Source organism: Pelophylax lessonae (genome assembly GCF_965119305.1).
Source record: "Pelophylax lessonae genome assembly, chromosome: 2".
Classification (NCBI taxonomy): domain Eukaryota; kingdom Metazoa; phylum Chordata; class Amphibia; order Anura; family Ranidae; genus Pelophylax; species Pelophylax lessonae.
Genome location: NC_138769.1, coordinates 279,248,585 through 279,262,690, shown reverse-complemented (window position 1 = coordinate 279,262,690; position 14,106 = coordinate 279,248,585). Strand labels below are relative to the sequence as shown.

Sequence of the window (14,106 nt, the reverse complement as noted above, 5' to 3'; positions counted from 1 at the left end):
CGACTAGTACAAGTACTGATACTTGTGCTCAAGTACTTGCCGATACTGAGTACCAATATACCTTTACGATGCGATTTGAGCCCATACAACATGACTGGTATCAAATCGCACAGCAAATGCACCGCACTGAATTGCATAGGAATGCGACGCGCATTCTTGTGTGATTCATAGGCAATTCATAGTTCCTCAAGAGGAATCTGAGGAGAATCTTCTTCTTCTTTAAATGGATGTTTAGAATAATGAGTAGTCCTATTTACGTTTCTGCCATTCTTTGCAACTTTAGCCATGATGTTTGGAGGGCGTTCTTACATAATATATGCTGTATTGTGAAAAAAAAAAATAATTGTAATTAGTATTGTTAACACAAGGTACAATAAGTAAATAAATAGTTTCTAACATTTTTTTTTTTTTTCCAGACTGATTTTGCAAGGAAGCTTGTATTATATAGCTTCAGTGTTCCACCAGCGTTCCCATCACCATTGAGCTACTCTTCTCCAGATGCCTAAAAACAGTAAAGTCACCCAGCGAGAGCACAGCAACCAGCATGTTACAGAATCAGTTGCTGACCTGTTGGCCCATGAAGAGCCAATTGATCACAAGGCTAGTGCTTTAAATGTGTCTGGAGAGCAGTGCAGAGGAAAACAGCTGGAAGAAAATTTAGAACTAGAAGACAGACCAGCATGGAACAGCAAATTACAGTATATCCTAGCGCAAATTGGATACTCTGTGGGTCTGGGCAATGTTTGGCGATTTCCTTACCTGTGTCAGAAAAACGGAGGAGGTAAGTTTTTTTTAAGATATTTACTTGTTTGTTTTTGTTGTTTTTTTTTTAAGTTTTGAATAGAGTAGGGAATATTTAAAACCCGTGTGAGGCTGTTTTAGGGATAATTACCTTTTTCTTTCTGTCCCATTACAGGGGAGGGCTGGCAGCCTTAGGCCTGGAGGGCAAGTCTAGTCAAGTGGCCCGTTGAACCACTGAATCAGCTCTCCATCCATGCCCACCTGGTTTTATATTGGGTATTGATGTTATGAAGCAAGACAAATATGACATGGCATGACCCCGATCTTGTTAAAGAGCCGATGCAGCAGCTCATTACACATGTGATTGGCTGTGTCCAATCACAGCCGATCACATGTAAATGTGGAGAGCCAGATCAGCGGCATCTCCTCGCAGGGGAGACCTGTACAGGTAATCAGAGCACAGCATTACAGTGCAGCCTCAGCATTGCCCAGCAGGTGACGCCAGTCTGTGCCCATCTGTGACACCAATCAGTGCTGCCTTTCAGTGCCCATCAGTGCTGCCCATCATTGCATCAGTGCAAAACAGTACTGCTTATCATGTGGAAGAAATGGACTGGATGGCGGCACTCCAATCATGTGTACAGTTTAGGTGGGTGATGCGCTTCAGAAGTGAATATATAAAGAAAAAAAATATAATAAATGTATAAACTGGCGTGGTAAAAAGTGTTCTAGTGATAAAAAGTGTTGGTGTTGATTAATAAAAGGTGATCCAATACTTCATTTATATCTCATATATATATCAATATAAATAAACTATTCAGTAGTCTTCAATACAATAAAGTGCTGAGTGTTTATACTTTCCTAAAAAGTATCAAATAAATAAACCGTAGACAAGATAAAAATGAAAATACTTCAAAAAGAGATACAAAGTGCTGTGTGCTCATTAGCTTAGATCAAGAAATAAATAAATAAAGTGCTGTGTTTATAGTGTCCATATATATAAAGATCCAAAATCAGATGTCATTCCCTTCGATATCATTAAATAAAACAAGGTGCTCTCATGCAAAGTATGGGTGTTGTGACTTTTTGCCTCCACCAGGTGTCACATCTAGGTGCTCTATCTTCTCACCTCAATAAGGTGTATATTGCGCCTGTATACAAGCTTAGCCTCCGAATATCATATAGGCTTTACTTATTCCGGTATCTTCCTCCACTTCCAAGTGTTTCCTGTCCTGTCCTGTTTAATATTTAGGGGTGCATACACTTTCCATCCATATCGTGGCCTCGGGCTCAGTAAAAACATAGGGCAATCATGGTGCAGTATGTCAAATAAGATATTTTATTAAAAAACGTAGTTGCACTTACAATTTGTAGATCATTTGAATGCGGGTAAAATCTCAATGCAGCGTGGGGAGCGTTATCGCTCCGATCTCTAACGTCACTTCCGGTAGTCTGGCGGCTCCTCCTACGCGTTACGTCACGTCACGTGACTTCCTTCCCTGAGGAAGTCACGTGACGTGACGTAACGCGTAGGAGGAGCCGCCAGACTACCGGAAGTGACGTTAGAGATCGGAGCGATAACGCTCCCCACGCTGCATTGAGATTTTACCCGCATTCAAATGATCTACAAATTGTAAGTGCAACTACGTTTTTTAATAAAATATCTTATTTGACATACTGCACCATGATTGCCCTATGTTTTTACTGAGCCCGAGGCCACGATATGGATGGAAAGTGTATGCACCCCTAAATATTAAACAGGACAGGACAGGAAACACTTGGAAGTGGAGGAAGATACCGGAATAAGTAAAGCCTATATGATATTCGGAGGCTAAGCTTGTATACAGGCGCAATATACACCTTATTGAGGTGAGAAGATAGAGCACCTAGATGTGACACCTGGTGGAGGCAAAAAGTCACAACACCCATACTTTGCATGAGAGCACCTTGTTTTATTTAATGATATCGAAGGGAATGACATCTGATTTTGGATCTTTATATATATGGACACTATAAACACAGCACTTTATTTATTTATTTCTTGATCTAAGCTAATGAGCACACAGCACTTTGTATCTCTTTTTGAAGTATTTTCATTTTTATCTTGTCTACGGTTTATTTATTTGATACTTTTTAGGAAAGTATAAACACTCAGCACTTTATTGTATTGAAGACTACTGAATAGTTTATTTATATTGATATATATATGAGATATAAATGAAGTATTGGATCACCTTTTATTAATCAACACCAACACTTTTTATCACTAGAACACTTTTTACCACGCCAGTTTATACATTTATTATATTTTTTTTCTTTATATATTCACTTCTGAAGCGCATCACCCACCTAAACTGTACACATTGTATTAACTGGTTCCTGGTACCAGTACTGTGGTGCAGCAGTAAGAAGGGAAAAATATATATCCTCAGATAGCGCAGGAACCACCCATACATATAAGGCACTCCAATCATGCTATGACTAAGCACCAGCTTGGGTGTGAAATGCATTAGCTGCCAGTGTCATCATCTCCGCTATGGTATGATCATCCTTCATGTATTTTTGTATCTTTTTTTTCTTCAATAAAGGACTAATTTTTTGGAGTGCCATCATCCAGTCCATTTCTTCCACATGCTTCTGTTGCAACCAGGGCGTGCACCTGAATTTCCTTTCTGAGGCTGAACTTTGAACGGAGGCTTTTTTGTCCTGGAGCAACACAGTGTCTTGCTAGTACTCCTTATCAGTGCCGCCCATCAGTGCAGCATATTAGTGCCTCCACATAAGTGCCACCTATCAGTGCGGTATATTAATGCCTCCACATCAGTGCTGCCCATCAGTGCGGCATATTAGTGCCTCCACATCAGTCCCGATAAGTGCGGCATATTAGTGCCTCCACATCAGTGCTACCTAGAAAAACATTTTATCCACTTCTGGACCGGAAGGTTTTGCCCCCTTAAGGACCAGGCCATTTTTTGCAATTCGGTACTGTGTTACTTTAACTGACGATTGCGCGGTCGTGCAATGCTGTACCCAAATACATTTTTTTGTGCTATAAACAAAAAAAGAGCAACAATTCTGCAAAAAAAATAAAAATGTATATTTTTCACTTTCTGCTATATAAAATTCCCAATAAAAAAAAAAAAAATTAAAATCAAAATTTTTCATAATTTTAGGCCAATTTCTATTCTGCTACATATTTTTGGTAAAAAAAATCCCAATTAGCGTATTTTGATTGATTTACGCAAAAGTTATCATGTCTACAAACTAGGGGAAATATTTATGTCATTTTTATTTGTTTTAATTTTTTTACTATTCATGGCGGCGATCAGCAATTTTTAGCGGGACTGCGACATTGTGGCGGACAGATCGGACTTCTAACTGACATTTTTGACACTTTTGGGGGGACCAGTGTTATTACTACAGTAATCAGTGCTAAAAATATGCACTGTTACTGTAATAATGACACTGGCAGGGAAGGGGTTAACCCTGGGGCGATCAAAGGGTTTAGTGTGAGCCCTAAGGAGTGTTTTCTAATTGTTAGAGGGGATGGTATTGTGAAATGAACACAGAGACCTGTGTTCCTAAATAGGGGGAACATAGGAGCCCTGTATTGATTTCTGAGAGAACAACGGTCTGCCGTGTTACAATAGCAGACCGCCGTTCTCTGTCCAAGGGGAGTGATTGCGGGCGCCTGGTGGCAATTGTGGCTGCTGGCCCCCGTGGATTGGCTACTCTGCTGGCGAGTGGGCGCACGTTCCCAGGATCGCTCCTGTGGACAGCCGTACGTGGTAACCTGCTGACCTGCCACCGTATAAATGTGGCGGCTGGTTGGCAAGTGGTTAAAAACATTTTTTGGATGTTTTTTTTTTTTTTAAGCAAACACCACCAACAGAAAGCTTGAATTGTGTGTGGGGAAAAAATGATAAAAATGTCATATAGGTACAGTGTAGCATGACTGCGCAATTTTCATTCCAAGAGGGACAGCGCTGAAAGCTTAAAATTGGCCTGGGCAGGAAGGGGGAGACAGTGTCCAGTAGGCAAGTGGTTAAACAAGGCTGGGGGAGAGGGAGAGGCTGGAGAGACGGAGTGGGAAGAAAGAGTAAAGAGGGGAGAGTGTGGTCACAGCTCACTCACTTGTACAGTCCCAGCAGCAGCCTCACTGGCTCAGTCAGCGGATTCATCATGTTTAGGATGTGGCTGTCGGATAATGCCTCATGTTTAGGATCCGAAGTTTCCAGTGTGCACAGGGAGAGAGGGGCGGGAGGAGACAGAGCAGATCTGTTCTCCCATTTGTGTAGAGGAGGAGGGAAGGGCTGTGCTCTGCAGAGATACAACACTCTCAGCCCTGTCACAGGACACATCGCCGGCTCGTAGCTGCAGTGAGTGAGAGAGGCGTTCTGTCACTGCTCCTCCACTCTGTTAACCCCGCGCTGGAGCCGCCCGAGCAGTAGCACACGATCATCTCCAGTACCTGACATGTGCAGCTCTGCGCTGCCAGCACAGCGGCCCATTTACAGGGAATCCAGGCGGCCCAGGGGGAAATTGCCACCTTTCCCCCCAGGCCAGTCCGCCCCTGGTCCCATAGACGCAAAAGGAAGTAAGAGAAAATCTCTCCATAAAAAAAATGCCCTTGTATATACTTCTCCCCAGAACAAATGTCTTTTTTTTTTTTTTTTCTCTTTCAAATAGTTTTTATTGCATTTTGTCATACAACAATGTAACAGGAAATAAACTGAAAAGGGAGGGGAAAAAAGAGGGGGGAAAGCAAGCAGTCATCAGGTACATCAATGCACATCAACTGGATAACAATGACTGAAACAGTAAATAACACTACACAGTACCAACTGTTGCATACTCCATCATACTTGACCAAAATGCTAGCTCCTCAGCACCACCTAGTGACGTAATAGAATATTGTTTTCAGATTATGAATCCACTATACTATATAGGAGGAATACCATTGTTCCCATGGTTTCCACCATTCCAACTCTCTCATATACCTGTCATGGGAAGGGGCCATTAACAATTCAAATGTTTTATGCGTTTGGGTGGTATTTATCACCTCAGAGAGGGATGGAGGTAGAACCTCCCTCCACCGTCTAGTGATGTTGATTTTAGTGGCGAGTAGTATGGTAAGTACAGGCTTGCGGGATATCGGTGATAGTAGGTCAGTCGAGAGGTGAAGCAGGGCGAGTTCAGGCGACGGTTTTATAGGGGTCTTGGACATTGTTGAGATTAAAGCGAATACGTTCTCCCATAACGCCAGGATGGGAGGGCACTCCCACATGATGTGCAGAAGTGTTCCCTGAGCTCCGCAGCCTCTCCAACATGTGGACGGGGCTGTGGGGGAAAACCTCGCGATCACACTGGGTGAGGTACCACCTCAAGGTCAGTTTAATGTGAAGTTCTCTCAGGGATGCGCTTAACGTGGTTTTGGAGCTGGATATCAAGGCCTTTTTCCATTGGAGTGGAGAGAAGGATCCCCCCAGATCCCGTTCCCATTGCGTGAAGGGGCGGCTTTTGACAAACGCGTCCTTTTCACCCAGCAGAGGGTAGAAAAGCGATATACCTTTAGCCGTCGGTGGGATGGCTGTTAAGTAGTGCCATGCGTTAACCGGAATTTTAGCCCTCAATTGTGGGTTGCTACGTAGACAGGAAGCAATTTGGCCATACCTAAACCATTCTCTATTATGGATACCCAAGTCCGTTACAACTTGCTGGAAGGGTGTCAAGTGATCCCCACTGTAGAGATCATGTACGCATATCGGGGGAGATCTACGCCACGCTGACAATTCCATGTCAGGGACAATCTGCAGGATGCTGGTAATCGGCAGGACAATGTTGACGAGCGGCGTGGACTTCCACTTGGTGTGCATCAGGTGCAGCCACGCCGAGACAGAGGCCTGAACAGTTGGTGGGATATGCTTAGGCAATCGTGCTCCTCGCCGTCTGCTACACAGCCAAGTGCTCAGGTCACGTCGCGGGATCCCCTCGCTTTCCATCCTACCCCAACTCTTGTCAGGTGGCTGCTGGAACCATGTCCGCAATTGAGAAAGCAGGTTAGCCCAATAGTAATCAAGCAGGTTTGGCACGGCTGCACCTCCCACAGTTGTGGATTTCATCAACAGGCTCCCGGCACACCTGGCACATTTGCCCCGCCAGAGGTACCTGGAGACCATACTCTGAAGTGCGTTTATATACGATTTGGGGATGGGAATCGGGAGGGATCTAAATAGATAGAGTATCTTAGGCAGGGTACACATCTTAAATGCCGCCAGTCTCCCAGTCCAGGTAAGTTCATGCCTGGAGAGAGACTGGAGTTCTGTGGACATTTGGGACTTAAAAGGGATAAAGTTAGCTTGAAATAACGCAGTAGTAGATCTAGTGAGTTTGATACCCAGATAAGTCACGCCAGAGTCCGACCATTTATACGGGAAGGTGCGTTTGAGAAGGTTTCTGGTAGTACCGTCCACCCCGAGGTCTAAAATATTGGACTTGGTTTCGTTGACTTTGTAGAGAGATATGTCTCCAAAGTCTACCAGGATTCGTTTTACGCGCGTGAGGGAAGCAGTCGGGTTTGATATCCTCAGTATGACATCTTCCGCAAAGAGACTGATGCGATGTTCCTGCGATCCCACGCTTATCCCCGAGATATCGGGGTCCTATCTGAGTTTTTGGGCCAAGGGCTCTATAGCCATATTAAAAATGAGTGCTGAAAGTGGACAGCCCTGTCTCGTACCGTTCGTGATCCTGAAAGGTGATGAGAGAGTGCCGTCCACCAGAACCTGGGCTGAGGGGTCCGCATATAGGGCCATAATTGCAGAGTGCATTCTTCCCTCTATTCCGAAGCGTCTAAGCACCTCGCGCAGGTATCCCCAGTGTACCCTGTCGAACGCCTTCTCTGCGTCCAAGGAAAGGAGCAGAGAAGGCGTTCCAGAAGTCCGGGCGGCATGCACTATATTGATGAGGCGTCTAGTCGCATCAGCCGACTGTCTGCCCTTAGTGAAACCAGCTTGGTCTGTGTGGATTAGCTGTGGAAGGTAGGTCATCAGTCTAGTGGCCACTGTCTTAGCATAGATCTTAACGTCTGTATTTAACAGCGAAATTGGGTGAAAGTTTTGGGGAGTGTCGGGGTCCTTACCCTGTTTAGGCAGGGTAATGATGGTCGCTGAAAGCATTTCCGAGGGAAAGGAGGCCGACTCCGCGGCTTCATTAAAGACGGAGCATAAGTGGGGGGCCAAAATGTCCTTAAGCTGCTTATAATATTCGTTGATCATCCCATCTGGGCCAGGAGATTTCCCGGACGGTAGGGACTCAATGGCAGAAGTTACTTCATCCACCGTGAATGGGCTATTAAGGTGGGCTTGTTGGGTATGGGACAGGGTAGGAAGAGCAATGGAATCGAGAAAAGCCTGTATGAGTGCGGGTGTGGGAGATGACGATTGAGTCGCTTGGAGATTATATAGGGAATCGTAATAGCTACTAAATGCATTCGCTATGTCTTTGGGGTCTTGGAGTGACGCACCCGTGATTGGGTGTTTAATAGATTTAATCCTGCTCTTAATACGTTGTCCCTTTATTTTTGCCGCCAGCACTTTGCCTGCTTTGTTGCTAGTAGCATAGTATTTCGCCCTAACCTTTCTGAGGTTACGTTCGTAGGAGCCTAGTAAGTACGCCCTGAGTTCCTGTCGAAGCCTAATCAGCTGCTGGTTAAGAGCCACCGCAGGTGCGGTTTGGTTCTTAGCTTCTACAGCCACTATCTCCCTAGTGATCCTGTCAATTTCACTCGATCTCTTTTTATTCATTCTATGCTGCATCTGTGTCAGTATACCCCTACTAAATGCCTTGTGTGCATTCCAGAGGACCGCAGACTCCGAGACCGACCCCACATTGGTCCGAAAGAACTCTTATACGGATTTGCTGAGGTGTTCAGCATTTTCCGGGATTTTAATGGTGTCAGCTCTCGCTCTCCACGGTTTAGGCGTAGGAGATGCAGATGAGATTGTAAACGATACTGTAACAGGGGCATGGTCCGACCATGTGATGGGGGAGATCTCGGAATCCACGGCCCTCCTAAGGACCGCACAATCAGTCAAAATCACATCAATTCGGGCATATGTGTTATGGACGGCAGAGTGATGCGAGTACTCCCTGTCAGAGGGGTGGTGACACCTCCACACATCGAACAGTTCATTCTTTGGATAAAGTCCTGTAGTGACGCTTGATGTCTGGTGGGGGTGGAGGAGGAGTCTAAAAACCTGTCTGGAGGCAGATTAAAGTCTCCGCACAAAATCAAAGGGCCCTTCTGGGCAGAGCATATTGTTTTAATGGTACGGTTCAAAAAATAAAGTTGTCGCACATTAGGTGCATAAACCGTAGCAATCGTCACCGCAAAACCGTCAATGGTGCCAGTCACTACTAGATACCTCCCATTTGGATCTACAATGGAGGAAACAATGTTAACCTCCCTGGCGGTATGATTCTGTCAGGAATTCTGTTCCAAAAGCGGTACAATTCTTTTCATGGAAATTTGGCGTTATGTATTATAGGCCTACAATTCTTAGTAATTACTGACTTAAACCTGACCAAAACAAGTCTCTAGTAGACATCCCAGATGTGATAAATGTGAAACACAAACAAGTGAATTACAGTAAACCCCCCTCCATTGCGGGGGTTACGTTCCGGACCCAGCCGCGAAAAGTGAAATTCCGCGAAATAGAAAAACCCTATTAAAATGCATTGTAGGCATGATTTTTTTACTGTCACTGTACGTGTAGAAGCATTTTAAGGTCTTTAAACACACTTTTAAAACAATAGAAACTCATTTAAACACATAAAAGATACTTAGAGACAGAGCAAGAGCTATGAAAAACACAAAAATCTTTCATTTTTAATGATTTATATAGTAAAATAACATTACAAAAAAAACCGCGAATTACCGGGACCGCAAAAACTGAACCGCGATGTAGCGGGGGATTACTGTATAATCGAATCAATAATATTATTTTATTATTTAATATATAATATATATAATAAAATTATATTATTGATTAGATTATAATTCATGCGTTATATATTATATATATATGTGTATGTGTATATATATATATATATATATATATATATATATATATATGTGTATATAGATATACAGTAAAACCTTGGATTGCGAGCATAATTTGTTCCGGAAACATGCTTGTAATCCAAAGCACTCGTATATCAAAGCGAATTTCCCCATAAGAAATAATGGAAACTCAGATGATTCGTTCCACAACCATTTATTCATAAGTCCTTCAGTTTATAGTCCATATAAAAAGATTATAGCATTGCGATAGGTTGTGTAACCATAAAATGTCCATCCACAAATAGCCGCTTCCACAAGGGGATTAGAAGCAAAATCCAGCAGGAGCTACAGAGTATCAAAGAGAAGAGAGGCGCCTCTAAGTGTAGCAATATGGTTCCATATAATGAAGGCACAACATTTAGCAACTCACATGGTTGATGAATACAACAGGCACATCTAAGTATTCAGGCATCCGGGGTAAAGCTGTCCACATAGACCATCTTCTGCACCGCCAGCTGCCAGTCTGTAATCCTGACCGGGAAGACCACCCTGCAGTAAAGCGATCTGAAAGCGAGGGGCAGCATGGAAGGGATGACGTAGATGTTGATGCGGAGGATGGTCTATGTGGACAGCTTTACCCCGGATGCCTGCATACCTAGATGTGACAACAAAGAGAGAGCCGCTCAGGTGTTAGTTCAAAGGGTGGTGCTGGTCAGATCCGCCGTCCAAGCTATGAAGAATCCAAAAAAGTAGACCGCACTCGGGAAAGTAAGATGAAAACAATCAAAACTCCTTTATTCTTCTTCGGTGTAGCAGACAGACAGTACAATGCACATAACAGACGTGCCCGGTTAACGCGTTTCACGAATTAAATCGCTTACTCATAACCATACACAGGATACCTAGATGCATACCTAGATGTGCCTATTCCAATCATCAACCATGTGAGTTGCTAAATGTTGTACCTTCATTAAATTTAACCATATTGCTACACTTAGAGGCGCCTCTCTTCTCTTTTATACTTAGCTGTGACTTGAGGCTACTTGTATATCAAGACATCGCTTGTATATCAAGTCAAAATTTATTTGAAAATTTTGCTTGTCTTGCAAAGCGCTCTTAAACCAAGTTACTCTCAAACCAAGGTTTTACTGTATATATATATATATATATATATATATATATATATATATATATATATATATATATATATATATATATATATGTGTGTGTGTATATATATATATATATATATATATATGTGTGTGTATATATATGTATATATATATGCATATATATATATATATATATATATATATATATATATATATATATATATATATATATATATATATATATATATATATATATTTGCATATATATATATATATATATATAAAATGTGTTATGTGTTTTGTGCAACGTTTTTTTTTTTTTTTGAATTTCCCTCCCTAGTTCCGCTCCCATGCAGCATTGCTGCTGCAGGGAACGGAACTAGGAAGTCCTCCTACCGACAGACGAGCGGCGGAGATCTCACTGGCGGTCACAGCTCATCGCTGGATCGCCAGGATAAGGTAAGAGAAGCTGCGCTGTCTGCACGCTCTGCCCATTGACCCCGAGCGTGACTCGGGGATACCGCTAATAGCAGAAAATTCCTACCCCGAGTCACGCTCGGGGATACCGCTAAGGCGGTTAAAGTTCAGCGATTTATGGAATGCTATCAGCACACCTTTCCTCTTCTTAGGGCATGAGGCAGTGTAGACTTCAGGAAAGTCCTTGTGCGAGCAAATAGGTGTGTGGGTGTCCAAGAAATGAGTCTCTTGTACGCAGACAATCTGCGCTTTGTGTGTGGTCGCTGTCTTCCACAGCGAGGCCCGTTTGGCCGGATGGTTCAGGCCGTTAACGTTCATCGACAGAATTTTAACTGTCATTGAAGACTAAGGGCCAGCGTGTGGTGTAGCTACTCACAGTTAAGATGGTACAGGACACAGGTGGTGCCGAGCTATGAAGCCCGGAGAAGGCAGGTCTGAGCAATGGTCGGAGAAATGCTGAAGATTTGTGGTCGATTGGAGATCTCGGAGGCTGTAGATCGTTTGGTGAGCTTGCACATGCATTATAATCTGAAAAAAAAAGGGTTTTTCCTGCTTGCAGGGAGGGAGAGGAATAGAAAATAGAACAGTCCAGTATAAAAAAGAAAATAACAGCGACAAACAAAATGAAGTGGAGACTATCGGCAAGAAAGCCACCTCCTGGTGGGGTGAAACAGTTAGTTAGCCAAACAGGCTAGGTGGCTCCAGGCACAGCTGCTGTGATAGCCTAGCATCCAAAGTGGTGGTAGTGCGGGAATCAAACAGAAGGGTCAGGCGTCAGGTGGGTTGCGTTGGGGCAGTGCGTGCCATTGTTGGGGTACCCTGCTCGGGGCCCTGTGGGCATCCGCTGGGGGTGCGATTTCGGGGATAATACCCCATAGCTTTAACAAGTCCAGTCCCCTTTGCAGACTTGTAACGGTATGCGAGGCACCATCCTTATCAATGATAATCTTGGAGGGATGTTTCCATTTATAGGGAAGGTTGTTATTGCGGAGGGCTTTGGTTATGGTGGACAGCTGTCTCCTCATATCCAGGGTGTGCTTAGATAGGATCTGCAAATATCTGGATGCCAGAGTACGAATCCAGAAATCGACCGAGTTGCCTCGATCTCTGCAAGATTGATTCTTTGATATGGTAGAAATGCACCCTCAGGAGGGTGTCACGAGGAACTTGCTGGGAAAGAAATGGTGGCTTCGGTACCCTGTGGATGCGATCAATGGTAAGATCAAGAGCAGTCGCCTCAGGGATAAGTGTAGTAAATAGCTTCAGAGCAAATTTGTGTAGCTCTGCTGGCGGAACAGACTCAGGGATGCCCCGGATTTTCAAGTTGTTGCGTCTGGAGCGACCCTCCAGATCCGCGATTTTGGCTTTTATCCACTGGCGTTCTGTGACATTTTCCTCGTGGGCTTCTACAAGGTCGTTGACCGTGGTAACCATATCAGTCATGAAAGATTCTACATTATGTACCCTATCACCCAATGAGTGGATCTCAGAAGTCAGTCTGTTAGCAAGCGCCATTATATCGGCTTGCAGGGATGTATGGAATGTATACATCATATCTTTAAGGGCAGTGTCCATTATAGGCTTGCCTTGGGTAGGGAAATCCGCAATAGGGGAAGGTCCCAAGAAGGCTGGCGCCATCGAGGTGCGGCCTGCAAACAAGGCCCGGTCCTGTGAATCCAGTCTAAGCTTAGACTTGGCGGGGCTGCTGCATGAGGGGCTGGATGGCTCTGGGGTGCGGGGAGACACAGTACCTGGATCGGAGCGGTCCCCGAGAGGATTATCATCAGGTAAGTCCGAGTAGTGCGCCCGCCGCTGCTCCGGAGCAGCAAGGCCCGAGCCGCCGGCGCCATCTTGTCGACTGCTCCGGGACGGCGGCGGGAAGCAGGCCGTAAGTTTTTTTGGCCCCTTGTCCTTCTTTCTCTTCCCCGACATGGCAGCAGGTGCAGGGCAGTGTAGGAAGGCTGTCGATAGCTGGATGGCGGCTGTCGTTGCTCGGATGTCGCTGGATGCAATGCGCCTGGAGCAGAGAATCAGGCGTCCATCTAGGTCCCGCGCTGGCCACGCCCCCCAGAACAAATGTCTATATTGGAGGAGCTTTATTCTGGGATCAACTACATTTTTTATTTGCCCTTACTTTTAGTCCAGGTGACTATGGTTATCAGGACACACAGCAGGGGGTGATTCTCTCTATTGAAGGCACAGATTGCAATAAAAACAGACGGGTACTACTCCAGAACTAAAAAAGAATACATTTATTTTTTTCTCTGCTTTTGTTATATTGAACATTATAAAAGTGTGACTGACGACTATAATGAAATAAGGGAAAGTTAACATTTTTTAGAACATGGTTATACGAAAATCATATGCTCTCACTCTGGGGTTAATTTACTAAAGTCAAATCCACTGTGCACTCCAAGTACAACTTGGAAGTGCAGTCGCTGTAGATCTGAGGGGAAGATCTGAAATGAGGGGAAGCTCTGCTGATTTCTATCACCAAGTCACGTGCAAGCAAAAATGCTGTTTCTCTTACGTCCTCCGACAGTCGCCGCCTCTTCATATTCGTCACATATGGGGTATTAGACTTTGCTCCGAAGGAGTAGCTAGGCAACAGAATATGTTAACAATAAAGCTTTTAACATATCCCACCCTCAAGGGGTGGTCCCCTCAGTCAATACCCTCCTACTTCCTGCAACCATATCTCAGTTTTAATGT

General features: G+C 44.2%; 1 protein-coding gene across 1 annotated transcript in view; it reads left to right on the top strand.

The window, feature by feature from the left end:
• Window positions 1-418: 418 nt before the first annotated feature.
• Window positions 419-14,106, top strand: part of SLC6A17 (solute carrier family 6 member 17) — a 1,289,761-nt gene continuing 1,276,073 nt past the window's right edge. Inside the window, exon 1 of the mRNA XM_082246730.1 lies at window positions 419-781. Coding sequence (XP_082102856.1) covers window positions 499-781 — 283 coding nt within the window. The 5' untranslated portion in view covers window positions 419-498. The remainder of the gene's footprint in view (window positions 782-14,106) is intronic.